The following is a 26,575-nucleotide window of genomic DNA, read 5'->3' on the forward strand; positions in this document are numbered from 1 at the left end:
AATTAATTTCTTTATTTCCACTGAATTGGAGGTTTCACAACCAGAACAATCTATTTTATGTTTTATCTTATTTTAATGTTTTGTAGACTCTATTCCAGAAAAGTTCAATAATATTTTTGAGAGCCGACGTCGTCCTTTCTTGTACTTTTCTAGTGAATTTCCTTTACCAGCGATACGGAGTCGTTTAATGTACTCTTTTTCCCATTTCATTTATCAGCGTTGTGGTATAAGTTGTAAGTCTTTTAGGTTATACAAAAATGGATTGCTTTATGGAATCAGAAAACGTAGCATTATTTAGAATAACTTATTTTAGTTTTTTTGCTTCACTGAACACCATAGGGAGGCCCGTCGCATGTTACCAGAATAGACACAACCACAACAACGCCGTCCAGTCCCTTTATCAGCTTCCTGAGAAATACACACCGTCACGGGTTGGGAGAGTCGAACCACGTACCTCGCATTACAGCACCGACTGTGAGATATCGCTGAATTACATGTATATATGCATACGGTCAATACTAAGCAAACATGATCTATCTATCATACGTGTGTTTATAATAATGAATCGAGAAAGTGCAAATAACGGCACGCTGTAAGTGAAATTCAAAATGCAGATGATCATACTCAGCTAATAGTACATGCCATATATGGGTATTACAGTACACGTGCTTCGAGAGAAGTTAAACACCGAGTTAAGTGAAAATCTTATACAGTGCACGGTAAACTGTAAGTGAAATTATATGCCATGTTTGGCTATTACAGCACTTGGACTTGGAGAGAATTTTAGGTAAACGTCAATAACTTTAACATTGATGATCAACAAAGTCCACTTAACAGTCAAGTATACACTGAACATATCACTTATCGAGTTAAACACAAATGTTACCTGTCGGCATTCTCGACGTTATCTGTCGACTGCCTGTCAACGTTACTTGTCGACAGCCTGTCAACGTTATCTATCGACTTCCTATCAACATAACCTGTCGACTGCCTGTCAACGTTATCTGTCGACTGCCTGTCAACGTTACCTGTCGACTACCTGTCAACGTTACCTGTCCAGTGTCTGTCAACGTTATCTGTCGACTGCCTGTCAACGTAACCTGTCGACTGCCTGTCAACGTTATCTGTCAACGTTACCTGTCGAGTGTCTGTCAACGTTACTTGTCTGCTGCCTGTCAACGTTATCTGTCGACTGCCTGTCAACGTTACCTGTCGACTGCCTGTCAACGTTATCTGTCAACGTTACTTGTCGACTTCCTATCAACAAAACCTGTCGACTGCCTGTCAACGTTATCTGTCGACTGCCTGTCAACGTTACCTGTCGACTACCTGTCAACGTTACCTGTCCAGTGTCTGTCAACGTTATCTGTCGACTGCCTGTCAACGTTATCTGTCGACGTTATCTGTCGACTGCCTGTCAACGTTATCTGTCGACGTTATCTGTCGACTGCCTGTCAACGTTATCTGTCAACGTTATCTGTCGACGTTATCTGTCGACTGCCTGTCAACGTTATCTGTCAACGTTACCTGTCGACGTTATCTGTCGACTGCCTGTCAACGTTATCTGTCGACTTTACCTGTCGACGTTACCTGTCGGCTGCCTGTCAACGTTATCTATCGACGTTATCTGTCAACTGCCTTTCAACTTTATCTGTCGATTGCCTGTCAACGTTACCTGTCAACGTTATCTGTCGACTGCCTGTCAACGTTATCTGTCGACGTTATCTGTCGACTGCCTGTCAACGTTATCTGTCAACGTTATCTGTCGACGTTATCTGTCGACTGCCTGTCAACGTTATCTGTCAACGTTACCTGTCGACGTTATCTGTCGACTGCCTGTCAACGTTATCTGTCGACTTTACCTGTCGACGTTACCTGTCGGCTGCCTGTCAACGTTATCTGTCGACGTTATCTGTCAACGTTATCTGTCGACTGCCTGTCAACGTTATCTATCGACGTTATCTGTCAACTGCCTTTCAACTTTATCTGTCGATTGCCTGTCAACGTTACCTGTCAACGTTATCTGTCGACTGTCTGTCGACGTTGCCGTAGCCACCGTTTCGCAATAATGCTTCTTGAGACTTTATTGGGTAATCAATCGCATTATTTTTTAACATGCAGTTATACCAATAATTTTGCCACTGAAGAGTTCTATGTGAAATCTCGTTGAATAAGTTTTCGTCTGAGACAGTACAAGCAGATAGATTGGCAGTTACGGCATAATAACATTTGACCTATTGGGCTGCGTATATCTACCACTTATTTTGTCGTGGTTATTTGAAAATCAATCATGTTTGTTTTTGTTTCTTACTAAAATAATTATAACAATAACATTGTTCTCAATAGAAGGAAACATTTCGAGTTTTAATGTGTGTGAGTACTTATCGCGGTTGCGTACAAGTGTGTCCCGCAAATACGTGTGCATGTTATGGTCGAATGGATTTGGTGCGTGACTGTCCTTGTATGGAAGATCGTGCACAACATCGTTGCAATAAAAGGTGTCATAATCATACCAGGTTCACACTCTCGGTATTTCTCGTTATAATTTAGGGCTAAGGCCTGACCTTTGGGTGTTGGTTAATCTAGAATAATTTTGTAATACTGATATAGAAACCGTGATCACCGCCATGTTTGTTGTCAATACAAGTCAGTCGAGACCTTCAATAACCTTTTATGACATCCCATATAATTTTCATTCAGGCTAAATCAAATAATGTTTTCACATTAAACGTAGTTGCTTTTTGAAGTGAAAATTTTGATTTATTTTGAGTATTAGATAGTCCTTAGAATGTCCCATCGAGTTTACGCACTGCGTCGTGCTGTAAAGATGGTGTTGTTGAGAACTATGGGATAGACTTGTGGTTGTCAAATTCTTGTGCGATAGGATATTGGGCATGTCTGATTGAGGCTCTTTAGTATACATGTGGTCTGTTCTTGTTTACCGTTTTCTCGTTTGGGAACGCTGCATTTACTTGGATTGAACAAAATTTAAATGACAGGTGTTAACGATGACACAGAAGATTTTTTTTTCGGAATACGTGTTTGATTAAGATTATGATATCTCGATTGTTGTTCCTTTTTCATAATTGGTGTAGTGTACGATATTCAGTAAACAAAATGACTGTTATAAACTCGTGTCTTTTGTTGACAAGAGAAAGCAAAAAAAAGGGAAACAAACAAAGAAGCGGATTAAATTAAAACTAGTTTGAAAATACGATTGATTGTATGAAACATGATAACGACAGCCAAACAGCAAAAATAATCAAATAGATCACCTCAAGCATATCTGTATAGGATTCTTGGCAACTGATAAAGCTTTAAAATTATTTTATGTTATTACACTTTGCTGCGTCAGGTAAACAGGTGTGATAATTACCATATAAATCATGAAGATGACAGAAATATGCATGCAGCAGCAATGTTGAATTCTTTATTTCGACATAAATACCCTTTCTGTCAAGCAACAACAAATCCTAAATCACTCTATACATCCCAATTTCTCAGCGCGAGTAAATCATATGGTAACGTACATGAAATGTATTCAAGTCCTGGAACGAATACGGCACCGTGTAATATGTTTAGAGAGAGTTCTGTAAGCAAGCTTATAATGACATTTTAAATCTGCCATCTCAGGTAGTTTAATATCTATTATATCATTATTATACTTGTCATCATGTTCTATTAGTTTTATGTGTTTTTTATTATAATCAGTTCGTGTGGTAGACACTTTTTAAGTATTATCCCTGATGGTGTGCTCTGTCTAACATTTAGCTGTATTGGCAATACATTGAATTAGATATTACAAGAAATTATTATCTATACTGAACTATGGTATGGCTGGAGACAATATATTTCCTTTATACGGATATTTCAATATTTACGTACAGGTTTTATTATAAAGCTTACAGTTAATGTCTCTTTCTTCCGATTTCTTACCGTGTCATTGAATACTCACTAATTATTAAACACATATCATGTAATGATTTTGCACTGAGGGTTCTCCATACCTGACCACCCGGCCATATATATAAAGCATGCCTTTTGTCGGGTAGCACTGTCATCGAAGCTAACTGGGTGTATCCAAGATCGCTGTGAAAAGGGATTATTTCAGGAACTTTTTCGTAATATCCAGAGAAAGATATCTTTTGGGTAGAAATCATCACAATGATGAGGAGTTTGTTCACACTGGTGCTGGTTTACGGTGTAATTCATGTAATCAAGGGCGGCGGTCGTAAGTAAAAACTTCAATGATTTTTACAACTTTTTAATTTTTTTTATTTCATTTTTAAAGTTAAATTTGCATCCGCCTTTCTATACATGACAGAAGATATTAATATTTTACGTGTGCTGAATGTGGTTGATTTTAGGCAATGTGAAATGGATCCTATTTATCTCGTACCATACCTATATTTTGTGCATTGAAGCATATTCTAAAGTGTAAAGTAAAATCGAACAAACGAAATGTGAAGTTTTGGTCTGAATATTTAATAGATTAGTTTGTAAAGTTAGTTAGTTAGTTAGTTAGTTAGTTAGTTAGGTAGTTAGTTAGTTAGTTAGTTAGTTAGTTAGTTAGTTAGTTAGTTAGTTAGTTAGTCAGTCAGTCAGTCAGTCAGTTAGTTAGTTAGGTAGTTAGTTAGTTAGTTAGTTAGTTAGTTAGTTAGTTAGTTAGTTAGTTAGTTAGTTAAACAATCTCTAATAATCAATTGCGTTGTTGCTAAAGTTATATTTTCTGATGTAAAAGTTAAATATGTTTTAGATTCAGAAAAGATTCCAGTTTGTATTTATGTGCTTCAATTTAAAGGAGAACAAATACGAATATAACCAGTCTTGCTACGTCATCAAATACCATTCTACTACACCCATATACAATCATTGCTGGAATTTTGTTTAAGATCTGATCAAATGCGGTCATCATTTTCCAATACATATGGGTATAAAAGGGCATTGATAAACACCGCGTTTAATTTGGTAATTTCTTCCTGTATGCTTTAAGCAAGTTCTCCTTTGGTAAACAAATTTAAATTGTTTCAAGGATATCAATTAGTTACAGTTAATAGGGTAACTCTAGATATGTTTAACCTGTTGTCTTATACATTTAAGTAGTCCCCCGGTGTCCCCTCTGATACTGCAGTACACATCGCTATACGCCAGATATTTTCAAATACAATAGGTGTCGAATCCTAACATACTACACCTTTGTTTTATATCTTGCGCGAGCTGTAGATTATACCGTAAAAGAATCAGTCATGCGTGTATAATTCATAGGTAAGACAGCCCAGAAGCATACCCAACCAATCAGCGCACGTAATGTGTTGTTCTTGTCGATTTCCCATTTTGTAAGAAAACACGGGACCTTTCTAGCTCCAACCAATCATCAGAGAGAATTCATTAAATTTCAGTCACAGAAACACCCCTACATCAGTGTCCTTCCCCGAAGTGAACAACGTCGGTATGCTATACACGATTTGTGTGTAAGTGAATTTATCACAGAACTTGTGGTATCTTAAACGGGAAAGTTCCCGGATACATTTTTAGCCCGCTTCTGGAAGAGAGATGTCTGTCGGTTTCATACTTTATGTTAAGTTTGTGTTGCAGGTGTTGACAGGCCCCAGTAAACTCCATTATAAGTGTACTAGGGTACTTATATTTGGATTGAGGGTAACTGTAAAAAAACAAGACAATAGCAATGTGTCAACAGAACTCAAATTCTGTCATATGATATCCTATTGAGGATATACCGCGTCGCGCATTTGCGGATTTCTCGCGAACGATTTTTTAAAATAAATTTTAGCGGCATTTCAGAAAAATATCAATATATCGCTTCATGAATTAAAATTCTGAAATGTATGCCTCTGATTCGTAAGTTTAACATTTTTTCGTTACAAACATATTTTTAGAAATTCTTAAGATGAAAATTTGTTGTCATTTTTTAGTTATTCGATTAGATTTTCAGATTACGTACAAGTCACGGCCCATTGCTTTGTTGTCTGTTTTATTTATTTTTCGTTTGCTTCTCCGTCAATGTTCATGTTTCTATAGCTAATCTGATCAGTTCCGTGTCAATAACTATCGGACTAAGTGATCCTTAGGTAATCGGCGTAATGACAATTGTTGTACTGTACAAGGTTATACAGACCTTCTCATTCGAAATTTATTCCATATCCCACTTAAATGACGATACAGTCAAGTGCACACACATTCATACGTATATATGAATATGCATGGAGATACTGAGTAACTCAAGTAAGACCATCTAATCTGACAGTTCATTTTATACCATGGCTACTTATATCCCCTTCAATGAACGCAGAGTAATTATTTTCTTATAATATTGCCATCATCTGTGCAAAGCCCATATTTCAGATGTTTGTCTACGCCACCCATAAAATGGCCCATGTACCACTAAAGTTTTATCATCGTTGAGATGTACCCGTTTCCTGGTGTACTAATTCCTATACGCCACAGGGCAGTAACTTCACACCTCGGCGGCTGGCCTTTCCTTTTATCCCACCTTCCCATCCATCAGAAAGGACATAATAATGGATGAACAATTATCAATTTATTATTAAGGGATGCTAAATATGATAATTTCCAAATTTCATTGTTGCTGCATGAAATTTACGGCCAAATATTTGTTTTTTAAAATGTACTGAGACTCATTAAAATGCAATAAGAGTGAGTGTTTTGGAAGGAAAATCACCTGCTTCGTCTGCGACATCCGCCTCGTAAACCTTGGTCAACAAAGTAAGTAATGTCACTTTCTCAAATGACAACTAAGTATACAATAACCAACCAAACAGGCAAATTAACGAGCATCAAACACGTCCATGTTCACATCGCATAAAGAAACCTTTTCCACTGAGATCATTATAACCACCGTAAAACTTTCCAACCATTTCCATCCACCTGCATCTGACGAAATCCTGTGGTGTGAGTTGCGTGTTAACGCTTTCGTTGATTTTGTTGTGTGGAAACGCTGTGGTATATTGTGTTGTGTGGTAATGCTGCGGTAGAATTTGTTGTGTGGTAATGCTGCGATAGATTTTGTTGTGTGGTAATGCTGTGGTAGATTGTGTTGCGTGGAAACGCTGTGGTAGATTGTGTTGCGTGGAAACTCTGTGGTAGATTTTTTGTTGTGTGGTAACGCTGTGGTAGATTGTGTTGCGTGGAAACGCTGTGGTAGATTTTGTTGTGTGGTAACGCTGTGGTAGATTGTGTTGTGTGGTAACGCTGTGGTAGATTTTGTTGTGTGGTAACGCTGTGGTAGATTTTGTTGTGTGGTAACGCTGTGGTATATTTTGTTGTGTGGTAACGCTGTGGTAGGTTTTGTTGTGTGGTAACGCTGTGGTAGGTTTTGTTGTGTGGTAATGCTGTGGTAGATTGTGTTGTGTGGTAACGCTGTGGTAGATTTTGTTGTGTGGTAACGCTGTGGTAGATTTTGTTGTGTAGTAACGCTGTGGTAGATTGTGTTGTGTGGTAACGCTGTGGTAGATTTTTTGTTGTGTGGTAACGCTGTGGTAGATTGTGTTGCGTGGAAACGCTGTGGTAGATTTTGTTGTGTGGTAACGCTGTGGTAGATTTTGTTGTGTGGTAACGCTGTGGTAGATTGTGTTGCGTGGAAACGCTGTGGTAGATTTTGTTGTGTGGTAACGCTGTGGTAGGTTTTGTTGTGTGGTAACGCTGTGGTAGATTGTGTTGTGTGGTAACGCTGTGGTAGATTGTGTTGCGTGGAAACGCTGTGGTAGATTTTGTTGTGTGGTAACGCTGTGGTAGGTTTTGTTGTGTGGTAACGCTGTGGTAGATTTTGTTGTGTGGTAACGCTGTGGTAGATTGTGTTGCGTGGTAACGCTGTGGTAGATTGTGTTGTGTGGTAACGCTGTGGTAGGTTTTGTTGTGTGGTAACGCTGTGGTAGATTTTGTTGTGTGGTAACGCTGTGGTAGATTTTTTGTTGTGTGGTAACGCTGTGGTAGATTTTGTTGTGTGGTAACGCTGTGGTAGATTTTGTTGTGTGGTAACGCTGTGGTAGATTTTGTTGTGTGGTAACGCTGTGGTAGATTTTTTGTTGTGTGGTAACGCTGTGGTAGATTGTGTTGTGTGGTAACGCTGTGGTAGATTGTGTTGTGTGGTAACGCTGTGGTCGATTTTGTTGTGTGGTAACGCTGTGGTAGATTGTGTTGTGTGGTAACGCTGTGGTAGATTTTGTTGTGTGGTAACGCTGTGGTAGATTTTGTTGTGTGGTAACGCTGTGGTAGATTTTTTGTTGTGTGGTAACGCTGTGGTAGGTTTTGTTGTGTGGTAACGCTGTGGTAGGTTTTGTTGTGTGGTAACGCTGTGGTAGATTGTGTTGTGTGGTAACGCTGTGGTAGATTGTGTTGTGTGGTAACGCTGTGGTAGATTGTGTTGTGTGGTAACGCTGTGGTAGATTGTGTTGTTTTGTGTTTACGCTTTTGAAGATTTTGTCAATGTTTTAACGTTTTTGTGAAATGTATCTTGGTATACCCTTCTCGCCCCTGAACCTTTCTTCCACACATGCCCATTCTCAACAAAAATAAGACCGGAGGGGAAGTAGTTATTATGCCAGTCATTAACAGCCATTCATTGTATGCGTGTTACAAGTGAAATAGTACCAATTTTAAGAGTGTTCTGAATAACTTGCTTTATGTTTTATACACTCCATATTTACTCTTTTAATATCACATTCACCTGTCAACAATTTTTTTATCGGATTTTCCTTTTACCCTCGACAATAATATGTTTCAATGAAAAACCACTGAGCCACCTACTCTGCTTTACCCCCAAGTCAATTGGTGTGATTGTAATAGCATTAGAAATAATTCCCTCTATATCATGTATATACACATCGACATTAAACGTTATTCAAACACTCAAAACACCATTGTAAGGTCAATACAGCTTAAATGACGTACGGTTCAGACCCATTTACAATCATCAACCATGACGTTTGACCGTCGAATTTAGTTGTACCGTGTTAAGTCTATAATTTGGAATGACATCTGTATGTATCTAGATGGCTCGGCCGTGGGGTGTTAGCCAAACAAAATAATATTTTCCATTTCTATCATAAACAGGTTGCGGTTTTTTGTGTTTGTGTACTTTGAAAGAAATGCTGTTCTCCAGTTATTTCTCGTGGTGCATTGACCGCCTCAACTTCTGGATTTTCATAATTTAATAGCAGAAAGACGTTTAAACCATGTGGATATTGACATTTATCATTAACACGTACCTGACTTTCTTTTGAAATAATTGCATATTGAAGAAGATGTCTGTCATTTCTACGGTCGTCACCTAACGGTACCCACTCCTCTAGTCCCTAGCATCACGGACGATTCCTCTTCAATATAAGTGTCTATTGTATATGATTCTGTCCTTTCAGATCTGCTATTTTTTTTTATTTTTGCGCAAATCATTTCATACTTTATAATAATGATAATAGGACAGTGATTATTTGTGTATTCAAAGGTGTTGTTATATTTGTTCTTTAGTAAGTGAAACTCGCCGAGTATGAAGTTGACAAATCTACACAGAATATTAAGAAATATTGGTTAAACCATTAAGGAAAAACGGGGAAAATATGAATAACTATCTACAGCTCTACCACTTCCGGTTCCCATCAACGTTAGAAAAAAATGATGTAAATCACTAAATATCTCGAAAACATGTTTGACCTTCTTGATCACGTGTTTATTCATTTACTTCTTTTTTCTTTTTCCTTGACTTTTATCATTTTTTTTTTTATTTTTCAACTATTCTCTATCGTTAAACTATTGTTTTTTGCTTTGTTTTATGTTGTTTCCTTGCTGTTGTTTGTTGACATTAACTTGACAGCATTAGTTTCACCACTACACAACATTACCAGCTTAAAATGCTCACCATACTAGCATGGAAACATTGTTGTTGTAAACAGTATTTTATTTTCTGAATAACATGAACATATAATTATACATATTGAAACACATTGGGATTAGGAAACAAGCTTGAAGCTTATATTAATCCTTCTCCCAGAAAATTATTTGTATAACGATTACGTATGGTGGCCTAATATACACTTATATTAATTTAGTGTTTAGTTAATTTTGGTGTAAAGGGAAAAGCAAATAACAAAAAGGAATAAGTTGGTGGAATACATGGTTAATGTACAAATTGTATTACGTAACAATATTTTAGGAGTCTTATGTGCAGTTACTGTCAGACAAATAGAATTATATTACTCAAATATATGTTTAGTCAAATTTCTTACTGTAAAAAAATGAAATTTTGGACAGCAAGAAAGATTTCCTCATTTTCTGTTACATTAAGGTCAGGGTCACCCCACAGTAAATTTTCAACACTTAAATCATATGGTAAAGAGAACATTGACGTTTGAATTTACACATGAAAATGTTACGGGAATTTATTTTGCCAGACATGGATTTGTTAACATTATAACGCACACGCTTTGGCAATGTACGGGTGACTTGTTACACACGCAGCAACGGCGTAATTTATTTATTATTATTATTGTTTACTTATATAATTACAAGTCGCTTATTACATTTATTAAATAAAACATAAAATTTAAGTTTTGATTAGATTAAATATGATACTCCGTGAAAATGTTTCAGTTTATGTAACTATGTCAATGAAAAGGGGAACTTTTTATTGCCGTGAAGAAAATATTTCATTTTGTTGTGAAGGGTCACCAGTGGCTGTTCTAAGAAAAGAGAATATAAAGGGTTTTCGAGGAAATTTTACATATCAATTGATTTCGGATTTTTACTTACCTCCAATGCAAACGGAACTAATTATCTGCCCTTGTTCGCGTTGCCTGACACTAGAAGCGCTGTATAACAACTTCTGTAAAGCAAGACTGCGTTGTTGTTTGTTATTTTCTAGTGCTATTTAGATTGAGCACGCGTATTTGTGTTCCAGAGCTATGTTACGTACTAGTTAACACGGAGAATGCTATCTCAGCATATACTGTGTCGACAGCTGATATTTGACACGACTGAAGTCAATATTTTTGGTAACTCAATCTTCAAACAATTTTTATGATTCACAAATAGCTTACATTGCATATAGTTAGTTCAGCTATATCTTTCTACACCTGTAAACATCCAGGTTCTTGTTTAAAAAAATGAGTAAATAACAAGCATTATAGATAAGATTCTTCCGTGTCGTTGAGATATACTATAGCGACGGATTTTTTTCCTTTTAACGGTATGGGGTTTTAGCCGAACATGGAGCTCGGGAGACGGAGGTGGGGGGCGGGGGGTGGTAGGGTTTTAGGAGGGTAAACAATTTCCTAACTGTAAATATCTTTTCTAAGAGGTCCTAGATGAGATGCAATATTGCGTATCCTGTCGACTTTTTATATGTAGCTCAATTAAAAAAAATGTGAAAAAGAAAGTTTACATAAACGCATTCTGTTTGTTATTTTCTTTATGTTATACTTATTTCACTTCTAAGTTATGTTTTGAAGAAGTGAAACATATTGAATGTTACTGTCCAACAAAAACCAGAATCTTGAAAAAGCATTAGTATCTTCGAATTTGCTTAATAAATTATGTGATTTTATTTCACCAGATATCTCTGCCTGTCTGTATTTTGAAATATCTATTTATACATACAAAAGATATTTGACACTGGAAACTGATTCTAACCTCTCGGTCTTCAGTCACGTGTACATACCTTTCATGCTCAATTCTTGGTGTGTTCTCACAAAAAAAATATGCAGTATATCATTAATACATGATACATCACACAATCTACAGCGAATACATGATACATCACACAATCTACAGCGAATACATGATACATCACACAATCTACAGCGAATACATGATACATCACACAATCTACATCGAATACATGATACATCACACAATCTACAGCGAATACTTGATACATCACACAATCTACAGCGAATACATGATACATCACTCAATCTACAGCGAATACATGATACATCATACAATCTACAGCGAATATTTTATACATCACACAATCTACAGCGAATACTTGATACATCACACAAACTACAGCGAATACATGATACATTACACAATCTACATCGAATATTTTATACATCACACAATCTACAGCGAATACTTGATACATCACACAAACTACATCGAATATTTTATACATCACTCAATCTACAGCGAATACATGATACATCACACAATTTACATCGAATATTTTATACATCACACAATCTACATCGAGCATTCTATACATCACACAATCTACATCGAATACATGATGCATCACACAATCTACAGCGAATACTTGATACATCACACAATCCACAGCGAATACTTGATACATCACACAATCTACAGCGAATACTTGATACATCACACAATCTACATCGAATACTTGATAACTCACACAATCTACAGCGAATACATGATACATCACTCAATCTACATCGAATACATGATACATCACACAATCTACAGCGAATACATGATAACTCACACAATCTACAGCGAATACTTTATACATCACACAATTTACTTCGAATACTTGATAACTCACACAATCTATAGCGAATACATGATACATCACACAATCTGCATCGAATACTTGATACATCACTCAATCTACAGCGAATACATGATACATCACACAATCTACGGCGAATACATGATACATCACACAATCTACAGCGAATACATGATACATCACTCAATCTACAGCGAATACTTGATGCATCACACAATCTACAGCGAATACTTGATACATCACTCAATCTACAGCGAATACATGATACATCATACAATCTACAGCGAATACTTGATACATCACTCAATCTACATCGAATACTTGATACATCACACAATCTACAGCGAATACTTGATAACTCACACAATCTACAGCGAATACATGATACATCACACAATCTACAGCGAATACTTGATACATCACTCAATCTACATCGAATAAATGATACATCACACAATCTACAGCGAATACATGATACATCACACAATCTACAGCGAATGCATGATACATCACTCAATCTACAGCGAATACATGATACATCACTCAATCTACATCGAATACTTTATACATCACTCAATCTACAGCGAATACATGATACATCACACAATCTACAGCGAATGCATGATACATCACACAATCTACAGCGAATGCATGATACATCACTCAATCTACAGCGAATACTTCATACATCACACAATCTACAGCGAATACATGATACATCACACAATCTACAGCGAATACATGATACATCACTCAATCTACATCGAATACTTTATACATCACACAATCTACATCGAATACATGATGCATCACACAATCTACAGCGAATACTTGATACATCACACAATCCACAGCGAATACTTGATACATCACACAATCTACAGCGAATACTTGATACATCACACAATCTACATCGAATACTTGATAACTCACACAATCTACAGCGAATACATGATACATCACTCAATCTACATCGAATACATGATACATCACACAATCTACAGCGAATACATGATAACTCACACAATCTACAGCGAATACTTGATACATCACACAATTTACTTCGAATACTTGATAACTCACACAATCTATAGCGAATACATGATACATCACACAATCTGCATCGAATACTTGATACATCACTCAATCTACAGCGAATACATGATACATCACACAATCTACGGCGAATACATGATACATCACACAATCTACAGCGAATACATGATACATCACTCAATCTACAGCGAATACTTGATGCATCACACAATCTACAGCGAATACTTGATACATCACTCAATCTACAGCGAATACATGATACATCATACAATCTACAGCGAATACTTGATACATCACTCAATCTACATCGAATACTTGATACATCACACAATCTACAGCGAATACTTGATAACTCACACAATCTACAGCGAATACATGATACATCACACAATCTACAGCGAATACTTGATACATCACTCAATCTACATCGAATACATGATACATCACACAATCTACAGCGAATACATGATACATCACACAATCTACAGCGAATGCATGATACATCACTCAATCTACAGCGAATACATGATACATCACTCAATCTACATCGAATACTTTATACATCACTCAATCTACAGCGAATACATGATACATCACACAATCTACAGCGAATGCATGATACATCACACAATCTACAGCGAATGCATGATACATCACTCAATCTACAGCGAATACTTCATACATCACACAATCTACAGCGAATACATGATACATCACACAATCTACAGCGAATACATGATACATCACTCAATCTACATCGAATACTTTATACATCACTCAATCTACAGCGAATATATTATATATCGCACAATCTACAGCGAATACTTGATATATCACACAATCTACAAAGTTGATTCAGCGAATACTTGCAAATTTATGTAAAGATTTGTCACTCTGACTTCTTGAACTTATTTTTTTCGAAAAACTGTCGTATAATCCGGATGATTTGGTCCATCTATTGACCCCTTTTTTGTACCGGTGTGAAATTGATGATCTCCGGACCGATGTTAAATTAGTCTGTAGAAGAATTCGAACTTAGCCTTACATAAAACATATGAATTATTGCCAAAAAAAAACATGGTTTTAAGGACATGTTCAATTGCAGATATGTACTGGTTATGCGGTAATTGCGTAATTATGTTATTATTTTTCACGAGTATCTGTGAAGTTTGACTTAAATTTTGGGTAACTTGCATGTAATTTTAAACGAAGACACATAAGTGTTGTATAAGTGGATCGAATACTGAAATTAACGTCGTTAACAATAGTTCAAAAGTCTCTCGTAAATATATCCATATTTTCATCTCGTAAATCAAAAAGTTCGACAAATGACTAAGCATATTGATATAGCAGCTTGTAAGTCACGATTGTCGTGTAACATCAATTACTTTGTTAATTTTTGAGACCTTGGTGTGTGTTTTGTTAGAACTAGTGTATTGGGTGCTGTTTATGGTTCAAGACAGAAGCAAAGTTTGTAAAATATGTTTTTAAGGCTGATGAATATTACACAGAAATCTTTGACGTCCATGCATAACGGGCTGTGGTCGACGAAAAGTATTTTAAAAGAAGTCTGGATACGATGTATGATATTTAAATATCTAAATAGTTATAAAAAATATTTTATAAAAAATATTTGTTATTTTCGTTCATTCGGACTTGGAATACCCTTACAATGTAATACTTTCAAAGTTCAAAGCATTATTTCATCATTTTTAAGGCTAGGGAAATGTCACACTAGAGGTAAGGTGTATTGAATTGGGATCACGTGGCGTTATTCGATCTCCTGATCTTTTATAGGCATTTTAATTTCGTTTTTTCTCCCATTGATATGGCACGGAGAATTTACCATATTTTCACTATATATACTTATATACATATATCCAAAAGGAGCCCCGTGTTGCTTTGTCACAGTAAATAAACAAATTTTACGTAATTTGAATTTATTGATAGCGTATTAAAGAATTTGACCCGAGCAAGACACTTTACCACCTTCGATAAAATCTTTTGAGTCCACAGTAATACAAGGATTAGTTATGTGTTTCGGTACTAAAGGGTCATTTATTTCTTGTGGACATAAAAGGTGACCAGCGGGCCATGTACTTCGTACAATAAGTGCGAGTATTCCTCGGTTGGTATTTTGATTTAGAAATGTTTTCTTAAACGTACTCAAACCGAAATTGGAATATCTAGACAATTAACCACAGCTTAAGTGTTCTTAATCTTCTTACATTTAGAATACTTTTACAATCGATACGTGTGTCAATATTTCAAGAACGGGTCATTTCAGGATTAGACCCATGAGGTCAGAATACCACATAACTTCAGGTGATTCAATTTGTTTGTCATGCCTCTCCTATTCCAATTACTAGAGCTATTGTCATACAGATGGTTTAAGTAGGTTTCGTAATGAGTGATTGTTGCTTATTGCTAAAAACCGAAGTGGTTAAATGTAGGTATCATTTGCAACTGATTGCTTGTCAGTTACAATATACCAAATGTAATTTTCTATGATGGTAATAGCTGGTGGGAGATTTCGACAATCTATCATGAGACAAGAAGATTAGTATCAGTATCATTATAAGCCTGGGGAACTGAAAGGGCAAACTGATTTGTTTTAAATGTTCAAATTTTCGCTGTTTTTCATATAATGGAATACTTTTTAATCTAATAAGCAAATAAAATCAACATTTTCAACAAGAAAAGATATTTTCTATTATACTTTAATGATGACCATTAATATTTCACCGAGTGAGAGAAAGGAGCTGAGAGACATCGTGTGTATCTACATGTGTAGTTACTATATACCGTAACACGATGCACGTACATAATCATAACAAACACGTACCATTGATTGAGGTTATCGTATACTGCCGAAACCACTTATTTTCCAGATACCCCATACAACCAATAAATGACATGTTTATCAACCAATCTTTTTCTGTTTTTTATAAGTGGAGGGAGGAGGAGGAGTGACATGAAACAGTGTCTGCGTGGGGGAGGAGGAGGAGTGACATAAAACACTGTCTGCGTGGGGGAGGAGGAGGAGGAGTGACATAAAACACTGTCTACATGGGAAAGGAGGTGGAACATAAAACACTGTCTACCTGGGGTAGGAAGTGTGACATAAATACTTATACCTGGGGGAGGAAGAGTGACATAAAACACTCTCTTCCTAGGGAAGGGGGTGTGACATAAAACATTGTCTACATGGGAAAGGAGGTGGAACATAAAACACTGTCTACCTGGGGTAGGAAGTGTGACATAAATACTTATACCTGGGGGAGGAAGAGTGACATAAAACACTCTCTTCCTAGGGAAGGGGGTGTGACATAAAACACTGTCTACATGGGAAAGGAGGTGGAACATAAAACACTGTCTACCTGGGGTAGGAAGTGTGACATAAGATACTTATACCTGGGGAGGAGATGTGACATAAAACACTGATACCTGGGGGAGGAAGAGTGACATAAAACACTCTCTTCCTGGGAAGGGGGAGTGACATAAAACATTGTCTACCTGAGAGGGGGGGGAGGAGGTGTGACATAAAACACTCTCTACCTGGGGGAAGGTGTGACATATGACACTGTCTACCTGGGGAGGAAGTGTGACATAAAACACTTATATCTGGGGGAGGAGATGTGACATAAAACATTGTCTACCTGGGGGAGGAGGAGTGACATAAAACACTGTCTGCCTGGGGTAGGAGGAGGAGTGACATAAAACACTCTCTACCTGGGGAAGGAGGTGTGACATAAAACACGGTCTACCTGGGGAAGGAGGTGTGACATAAAACACGGTCTACCTGGGGTAGGAGGTGTGACATAAAACACTCTCTACCTAGGGAAGGAGATGTGACATAAAACACTCTCTACCTGGGGAAGGTGTGACATAACACACTGTCTACCTGGGGGAGGAGGAGTGACATAAAACAGTGTCTACCTGGGGGAGGAGGAGTGACATAAAACACTGTCTACCTGGGGAAGGAGGTGTGACATAAAAAACTCTCTACCTGGGGGAAGGTGTGACTTAAAACACTCTCTACCTGGGGGAAGGTGTGACATAAAACACTGTCTACCTGGGGAAGGAGGTGTGACATAAAACACTGTCCAACAGGGGAAGGAGGTGTGACATAAAACACTGTCTACCTGGGGTGAGGGGGAGGAGTGACATAAAACACTCTCTACCATGGAGGAGGTGTGACATAAAACACTGTCTACCTGGGGGAGTAGGAAGGAGTGACATAAAACACTCTCTACCTGGGTGGAGGGGGAGGAGTGACATAAAACACTCTACCACGGGGAGGAGGTATGACATAAAACACTGTCTGCCTGGGGAAGGAGGAGTGACATAAAACACTGTCTGCCTGGGGTAGGAGGAGGAGTGACATAAAACACTCTCTACCTGGGGAAGGAGGTGTGACATAAAACACGGTCTACCTTGGGTAGGAGGTGTGACATAAAACACTCTCTACCTAGGGAAGGAGATGTGACATAAAACACTCTCTACCTGGGGAAGGTGTGACATAACACACTGTCTACCTGGGGGAGGAGGAGTGACATAAAACATTGTCTACCTGGGGGAGGAGGAGTGACATAAAACACTGTCTACCTGGGGAAGGAGGTGTGATATAAAACACTGTCTACCTGGGGGAAGGAGTGACATATACACTGTCTACCTGGGGTGAGGGGGGAGTGACATAAAACACTCTCTACCAGGGGGAGGAGATGTGACATGAAACACTGTATACCTGAGGGAGGAGATGTGACATAAAAGACTGTCTGCCTGGGGGAAGGGGGAGGAGTGACATAAAACACTCTCTACCTGGGGAAGGAGGTGGAACATAAAACACTGTCTACCTGGGGGAGGGGAGAGTAGTGACATAAAACACTGTCTACCTGGGGGGGAGGTGGAGGAGTGACATAAAACACTCTCTACCTGGAGAAGGAGGTGTGACATAAACACTGTCTACATTTGGAACATATCCAAAATCAAAAATGAGGGCATCATTTTTCCCATGTGCAGAAATCTGGAGTAATCAGTGCATAAGGTGTATTGTCGATGCAAAGAGTGAACAGAAATTAAAACTGCTATAGACTTTCATCTTCAATACCTCCTGTTTATGTTTGCCATTACAAGCTTAATTGAGATATATCTAAGGTCCCTTTTCAAATGTGAAAAAAATCGACAAGCACGTTTTAAAATCTTGCTTTGATAGCACATACTGCATGCACTAATGATAAGTGCATATACTCATAACAAGGAACTCAGGTTGTCAAGATAGCAAACATTTGACCAATCAATTTGTATCTTTCTGGATTAATGCCGCGATATTATTGCATGCTAGGTTCTGCTCAGTTTCTGTTGAGAAAATGAAATTCAATATGTTTAAAGGCGGACGTACTTGTCTGAAAGAGTGCTTAACAATGGAGATGTCTAAAGTCAAACGAACACTTTATGGTTGTAGAAATCTTCACAAACGTACTTAAAAGTTCGCCATGTACGTCCTGTTTTCCGAAAAAAAATTAAAAAAGGGCCAGAAAATTCTAATTTTGAAAGTTTAAAGTGTTTATTTGAAAGCAGCTCATTATCAGCATCCTCGACACTGCTGTTGTTACGCTTACTTTCGCTCTCTGCATGTGTGTTTCACTCAGATTACATAGGTTCGATTCCCCTGAACGGCCATATAAAGGTATTTCACCACCCGTCCGGCTAGGTGGTATTCCACTGGGTACTCCGGGTTTTCTTCCACAGAAAGACCCATCATTTGCTTCTATTCGGGCGAACAAGAGTGATTGATGTAAGCTGGAATAACTTGTTTAGTTTAGTATGGTCATGGCACGTTTAAATGAGCTTCAGAGTGTCTTGTATTATATTAAGTACCAACCTGACTGAAATTCGTCTTTTCTTTGCAGGAATAATGTAAAAATTTACTTTTTGTCTTTATTTGGCACATTTTATATCTTTAAAAGAGTGTTTGATTATTCACAAAAGCAGTGGTAGCCATCGTATTTTGATAAAAACAAAGTTCACAGGGCGAGGTAAAGGAGGTGGCAATCACATCAAATATTTTTCAGCCACAACAACAGGGATAAAATCGACATCACAGTCTGAAATAAAATAATAATTGAAAAATACCACAGAACTGAACTATAGCGTAAAGGAACGGCAACCTTAGAAGTTGTTTTTCCAAGTCACATTTCAAACATTTTGTAAATCTTTTGTCCGTCCCTACTTGAAATGAGTCATGTCATTTTAGAAGGGTTCATAAAACCTACGTAAGCACGGCTGCACATGATCACAGCCCTTAGTATGCATGCCCACAATGTCGTTAAACGTCTTTTGTGTGTTATGTAATTTTCCATACATTTTTTTTTACATATAAACAGGAACATGAATAGAGAACTAGATGTTTCCTTTACAAACTTTCTATAACAATCAGGAAGTTCGTTTCTTTAATATTTGAAGAAATATTATAATTTATTACTAAGACATTAATCTCAATTAGAGGGGTTACAATGTATATTTAATTATTATAATATGGTTACCGATATCCTGTCATTTACTTTTGAATATGAAAATTTTGTGCTTACGTTACGGTAGATAAAGTCCCGTTTAGCTACAATGCACATTAGTAGTCGTTAGGCATGTCTTGTAGTTGTCCGTTTTAATGACTGCCTCGGTTCTCATTTCGATTTTTTTTTTTTTTAATTTTCTTTATTCAGATTTAGATGTAAAATTTTTCATTTTCCCATAATGGTTATTTTTGTCAATATATAATTTTATTTTTCATTTCTTTCATTGTTTTGAAATGCCTTCGTTCAAATTGACATAGATTTTAAGAAAAAGGGATTTTTATTTAATTAATAATTTCATCCAAAACAATACTTTGAATACAACTGTGTCTTAATTGGGATCAGATGTCTGCCCTTTTATAGTTTGCTACGCTTGGGACAGTATTAAGAATGTCTTTCCATTTCGTAGGTTTTTTAGTGTTATTTTTCAGTCTGAGTCTTAATTATCTTTAAAATATATCTAGCTCCAAAACTATGACTATGTTTGATGTTGCATGACAAGAATTTCTTTACTTATGTTACTTGAAATACAGGTATGTAACAATGTTTTTTTTTTATTTTTCAAGTTTGATTCAAATAAATTACATTAAGTCATTTTGTTTAAATTTATGGCTTTGAAGATAAAGTATAAAGTATATAATTAATTGAATATCAAAATGCATTTATGAAAACATATGGTTAGAAGCCTAAAGCCCATCCCTAAACTCATATGAAGTAGACATTTTATCGTGTTCACAAGGTCAAACAGTAATGAAAATGTAAAGGGCAATAAATCTGCTGAAATCGAATCGGCTTCATTTTCGAACTCATCGGTGATTTGCATACCGAATGTTATGAAAGCCTTAGTATAAGTTGGAAAACTTGTGAAAAATCCTTTATGTATATGTATCTGCAATAAAATATGTTTAAATCTAATATGAAAGCCTGTTCATATTTACTTAAATCATCGTGCTCACAATGTGAAAATGTTCACAAGTCTCAATACTGATAAAATAAGAAGGGCCTTAACTCTCCAATTTACGATCGAATCGGCCCCATTGACTAAGTTATTCTCGATCTCATCATACTTAATTTCATAAAAAGAACTGTGGATATTTACTTAAGTTATCGTGCTAAAAAGAAAAAATTTAAGCATGACTGACGACAGACGACGAACAAGCGCAACAGGTCAGGTGCCTTTTAGTAAAAAAAAAAAAAAAAATCGACCAGCATATCTTTTCCTTATATTTTTGCTTATAATCTGAAATGCTATCAGATTATAATCGGAGTCATTTTTTAACTATTGTGTTCCTTCCGTGTCGTACTATATATATATATATACTACTTATGTTGTTCGTATCGGCTCTAAGCCCGCAACCCGATTCGACCAGAACTGGAGTAGTTCAGATATTGGACAACAACAACTTAATTGTCATTGTTATTGTTGAGGTAGACGTGAAGATTCCAGTGGGTACTTAAGATATTCGTTTGAGATTTTGCCAAAGGAGACCCGGTTGAGACACTAAATGGTATCTCATGTTCAAACTAGTTTTATAGCAGTGTTGGAACATGAACTCTGTTTAGTACAATATCCGTGACAAAGGTCAATATTTACAAACAATAACACATATAGACACAAAACAATGCTACTTTTCATGTTAGAGAAAACTGTTATGTTTTTGTTGACATATCTAGAGTTAGATTAAATTAATCTTGAGTTAGATTTAATTAGTTATAACATGTTTATTTATTTTTACTACTATCTAATTATTTGTTGTTATACCTTGACATTTTGAAGTTTTTATTTTTATATTTTGTATTACTTTGTAATTCCACGATTTTGATATTGCTGTGTAAATAAAGGAATCCCAATACATAGCCAATATTCACACTCAACCTGCTTCATTTGCTTTGTCTTACCTTTACGATTCATTATTCTAATTTTCATTATTTTCTTGTTTCAGAATGGTCTTACGAAGGCAGTACTGGTAAGTATTTGTGTTTCCATTCCCATCATGGTGAAGTTTTATTATGGATTTCCTTGTGTGATATGAAATTATCAGTACATGTAATATGTTTCGAAACCCGATTCTTTGTATGCTTGGCCCATAATAAGGGAGATAACTCTTTCTATTGTTCTCTTCTATCGTTTGTCGCATAGATTACTTCGTTTAAGATTTCTCCCTTATTAAAAAGAAATTTATGATACGACGGACGCTGTTAGATTTAATTCATATGCCTCTTTTTTCCTCGCGTAGAAACCAGTAATCGTTTGATCAGATTAAACGATATGTATACAATATTATAAAAAAAATTCTGTAAAATGATTTAAACACTATGGAACAATCTACAACTACCATACCAAGAAGAAACCAACAAATTGAAAATAATCAAATACTTTGTCCCGTCAAATTTTAATAAGAAATAGAAATGTAAACTTAACTCGGGTTTTTCTATCGACTGTTCAAAATTTCGATGTTGCATGATATATTTCAAGTAAGGAGATATTTGTGTTATAAACCAGTCGTGAAAAATGTCGTCCAGTTATCTGATTTATCGGTCCTACGTTGTCATCGAAATTTGCGTAAAGAAGAGCTGTATAGTAACGAAATTTATGATAATGAACAGTTAAACGTTTATAAAATTCCAGTTTAGGTTCAAAAGCAAGGACATCTTGTTATATATTGGTTAAATGCACCAAACATCTGTTTCCCGCGAATTTTTAACACGTGGAAGAAACTTATCCAGAATACATCGGATTTTTATCAAAGTTATCTTCAAAATTATATCTCAAACTTTTCATTGACAGGAAAAGAGACAGACTTTGATCTCATCACTTAGAGGTCTTTGCTATATTACAAAATGCTTCACTTTCTAGATTAGATAATAAAAAAAGTAGTTTGTGTATGTTTTTGTGGGTTTTTTTTCATGAAAATTTCACAAAAATAATTGAATGGCCACTAATTTTTCATATGAAGCGAATAAGGGTTAGCAATGTGTTTTCTGTAATTACCTGACTGTTTGCTCATTTAGAGGAGAAAAAGGAGCGATTATGCATTGTCCTGTAATCACCAACAGGGGGACACCATTAACAGTAGGGGCTAGCACTGTTCTCCTTTAAAACGAGAAGAGATTACAATATTGCCAGCAGGTGGCAGCACTATTAACGGTATGGGCTCGTACTGTGCTCCTCTAAAACGAGAAGAGATAACAATATTGCCCTAAAACGAGAAGAGATAACAATATTGCCATCAGGGGGCATCACTGTTAACGGTAAGGGCTAACGCTGTTCTCTTCTAAAACGAGAACGGCTAACAATATTGCCAGCAGAGGGCAGCACTGTGCGTTTTCCGGTAACTTTGGGCAGCATTCTGTGTTTTTTTTATCACAAAAAGGGGACAGTAACTTGTTTCCTACAATGCCACAAGTTTGCACAGCACTTTGTATTGAAAAATAGGAGTTCTGTAGGGGGCAACACTGTATATTATTGTAAGGACTGACTAGAGGGTACAAAACAGTATAGGGTCATAAAAGCTTCGATATTTATTACAGGACCTGGAAATTGGGGAGATGTGTCAGAAATCTGCGACAGGAACTCCCAGAGTCCAATTGATATTCCTGATCAAGTTTATTATAACCCTGAATTGGGAGGATTCAATTTCAACAACTACGACATAACCACATATTTCACACTTAGGCTTCACAACAACGGACATGGAGGTATGTAACTTTTAACATTTAAGAAATCTATTATATAATTCTAGATCGAAGTATTATTTACCAGTTCAGAACATTTCGTACAAAATATAAATAGGTACCTAAATGAACAGAGGAGAGGAGTGTTCCTAATCAAGAAACCTAGTTTTCTTTTATAATGGGAGGCGAGAGAAATCCAATTTAATGAAAACGTGCCGAAAGGGGTCCTTCTTTGTGAATACATGTATGGCACCATTATCTCGAGACGTTTGTTGACGTGTATTTATAACGCTCGTGCTCTCTTCTTTATCTAGCCACAGTTGACATCGCTTCCGGTACCCGGAGTGTGACAGTAAGCGGAGGCGGTTTGAATGGGATATACAAAGCTGCTCAGTTTCATTTCCACTGGGGCTCCGATGATAACCAGGGATCAGAACACACTGTAAATGGAAGAAAGTATCCAATGGAGGTATGTATCTTATTACATAGACTTTACAAGTTGTTTAAGTAGTTTAATACATTTCTACCACAATAGGTTGGTGTTATTCCACTCACCAGTCATCAATGGTCATGTCAACTGTTGCTTAAACATAAATGTTCTATACTTTGACAAAAATGGCGCTCCATGCACTCAACAAACCGCAGAATAGTTCTAATATTATTCTTATCATCTAATTTTCATACATATTTCTATCGTATAATGGACTTGAAAAATACTATATTTCTTGTAATAAGTTGTAATTGATCATAGTATTTCTGAAGTATTCCGGAATTGTCATTTTTTAATATCAATTAGCGGCATTTTACTTCATGTCATATTATTGCGCTACAACCAAAGTTCGTAAACAGAGCCAATAGCTTCCTTGTGTAGAATATATCTTTTTGTGGTAGAATCCGGAAATACAAACTCATGGTTGTTTCTTATGGCATTTATTTCACTCTCGTTAGTTATTTTTCAAAAGTTACAAAAAAAACACAAGCTAAAGGTCCTTGATTTTTTAACCTTTGAAAATTAATTAACTCTTTTTCAAGTGGTAACACAGAGACATGGAAATTGAAAGAGGCAGCAAGAGGCAGATAAACAGTATGAAAGATAGAAAGTGAAATACATAACTACCACGATAAAGAGACAGGCTTGGAGAATAAAATTTCAGGGAGACGTAGTTAAAATCATTGTTCCTCTTTCAGGAATAATAATATCAAAAAAAGAGACCTTAGTTGTATCGTTTTGCAATGGATAATGAAGAGCCAGTACACAAGTTGTTCTGTCTTTCAGATGTTTTGATTGAAAAGAAGTTATTTCTGTTTTCTAGTTGCATATTGTCCACTACAATACCAAATACGAGAACATCTCTGTGGCTATAGACAAACCAGATGGATTGGCTGTTCTTGGAGCGTTCTTCGAGGTAAGCAACATAGATCACATAAAACATGGAACCATACTAGGTAAGTTGTACAACAATCAACATTACTTTCAAAAGTCAGTTTCATTTTTAAAGCTGTCATTTTTTTATCATAGTCTTTCATCGGATATCTATTTATTCGTGTAACATTAAAAGCAATCTATAATTTGTCAAATTTCGCTAACTGTGTTTCTACTACAAATTCTTAAGCGTTACAAACTTCTCTATAAATCATCCATCTTTTGTTGTGTATGAGTGAAGATACTGGAAAACTTATTATAAATGACCATGTGTAATTTCAGCATGCCAATATGATATCATTGGATCAAAATATTTTCAGATAAGTTCTGCTGACAACCCCGATTATTCCCCTATCGTAGGTGGTCTGTCAGAGATACCTGACTACAGTAAGTGAGTTTTTAATGATTACAGTTTTCCAACAAGTTTGAATTCTGTAAGACATCCTAATCGTTGTGTCTGAACAATCTCAATATTTTAATGTCATTTTACGAAGGACCACAGAATGAAAGCATACAAAGGTAAGTATAGCCTATTTGATTGAAACCCATTTATTTTAACAAATACATCAGAAAAAAACTAAATCTAATATATAAAATTTTAAAAATGTATCTCGGGTTATAATATCAATATAATAAAATAAGTTGTGTTGCTTTCTGAAAACGATACACAATATCAGCAAAACAATACCTTGCATTATGAAAATGCGTTTTACGTTTTGTATATCTAAGTTTTAGGAATTAGATTATACGAAAAATAGCAGATATTTAGTCTTTGATTGCCCGATATTAATATCAAAGAAAGAAACATTGTGATAGAATTTGTCAGGCAATAAACTAAAGTAACTACAGGTGTCATTAATTGGGGCTGAAATACCAAACAAATATTGTAGGATAAAATTTTCACCTAAAGAGGAATGAAACAGACAACAGGTTTTATGAGGCCCTTTTTAAATCTTGATTTTAGAAATGAATTAAATCGAATACGAAGTGTAACGGAATATTGACATTTTTTTCAGAGGACGAAAAGGCTCTTCAGTCTTTCGATTTGATGAAATTGTTACCAGCTTCTACTACCCTCGGACATTTCTACCGTTATCAGGGAAGTTTGACCACGCCCAATTGCTATGAAAGTGTGACATGGACAGTGTTTGAGGCTACAGTTCCTATATCAGGTCATCAGGTAATAACTTACCATGTCATTAATATTCAATAAGCTTACAAAAGAAGCTTACACAGGTTGATGAAAGCCATGGTGTCTGCCTCATGGTCACATTGACAATGTCGTGGAATATGTAACGGTTCCTTAAACACCTTCATTTTAGATGTGTTCAATACTCGCGA

General features: G+C 36.3%; 1 protein-coding gene across 1 annotated transcript in view; it reads left to right on the forward strand.

Moving 5' to 3' along the window:
- Positions 1-4,156: 4,156 nt before the first annotated feature.
- Positions 4,157-26,575, forward strand: part of LOC132556981 (uncharacterized) — a 29,641-nt gene continuing 7,222 nt past the window's right edge. The window contains exons 1-7 of the mRNA XM_060221445.1: positions 4,157-4,231; positions 22,080-22,103; positions 23,668-23,835; positions 24,126-24,280; positions 25,125-25,217; positions 25,555-25,621; positions 26,251-26,414. Of these exons, the coding sequence (XP_060077428.1) occupies positions 4,165-4,231; positions 22,080-22,103; positions 23,668-23,835; positions 24,126-24,280; positions 25,125-25,217; positions 25,555-25,621; positions 26,251-26,414 (738 nt within the window). The 5' untranslated portion in view covers positions 4,157-4,164. The remainder of the gene's footprint in view (positions 4,232-22,079; positions 22,104-23,667; positions 23,836-24,125; positions 24,281-25,124; positions 25,218-25,554; positions 25,622-26,250; positions 26,415-26,575) is intronic.

The sequence above is a fragment of the Ylistrum balloti genome, unplaced genomic scaffold (genome assembly GCF_031769215.1).
Source record: "Ylistrum balloti isolate Yb309-2 unplaced genomic scaffold, AGI_CSIRO_Ybal_v1 Utg370612, whole genome shotgun sequence".
In the NCBI taxonomy this organism is placed as follows: domain Eukaryota; kingdom Metazoa; phylum Mollusca; class Bivalvia; order Pectinida; family Pectinidae; genus Ylistrum; species Ylistrum balloti.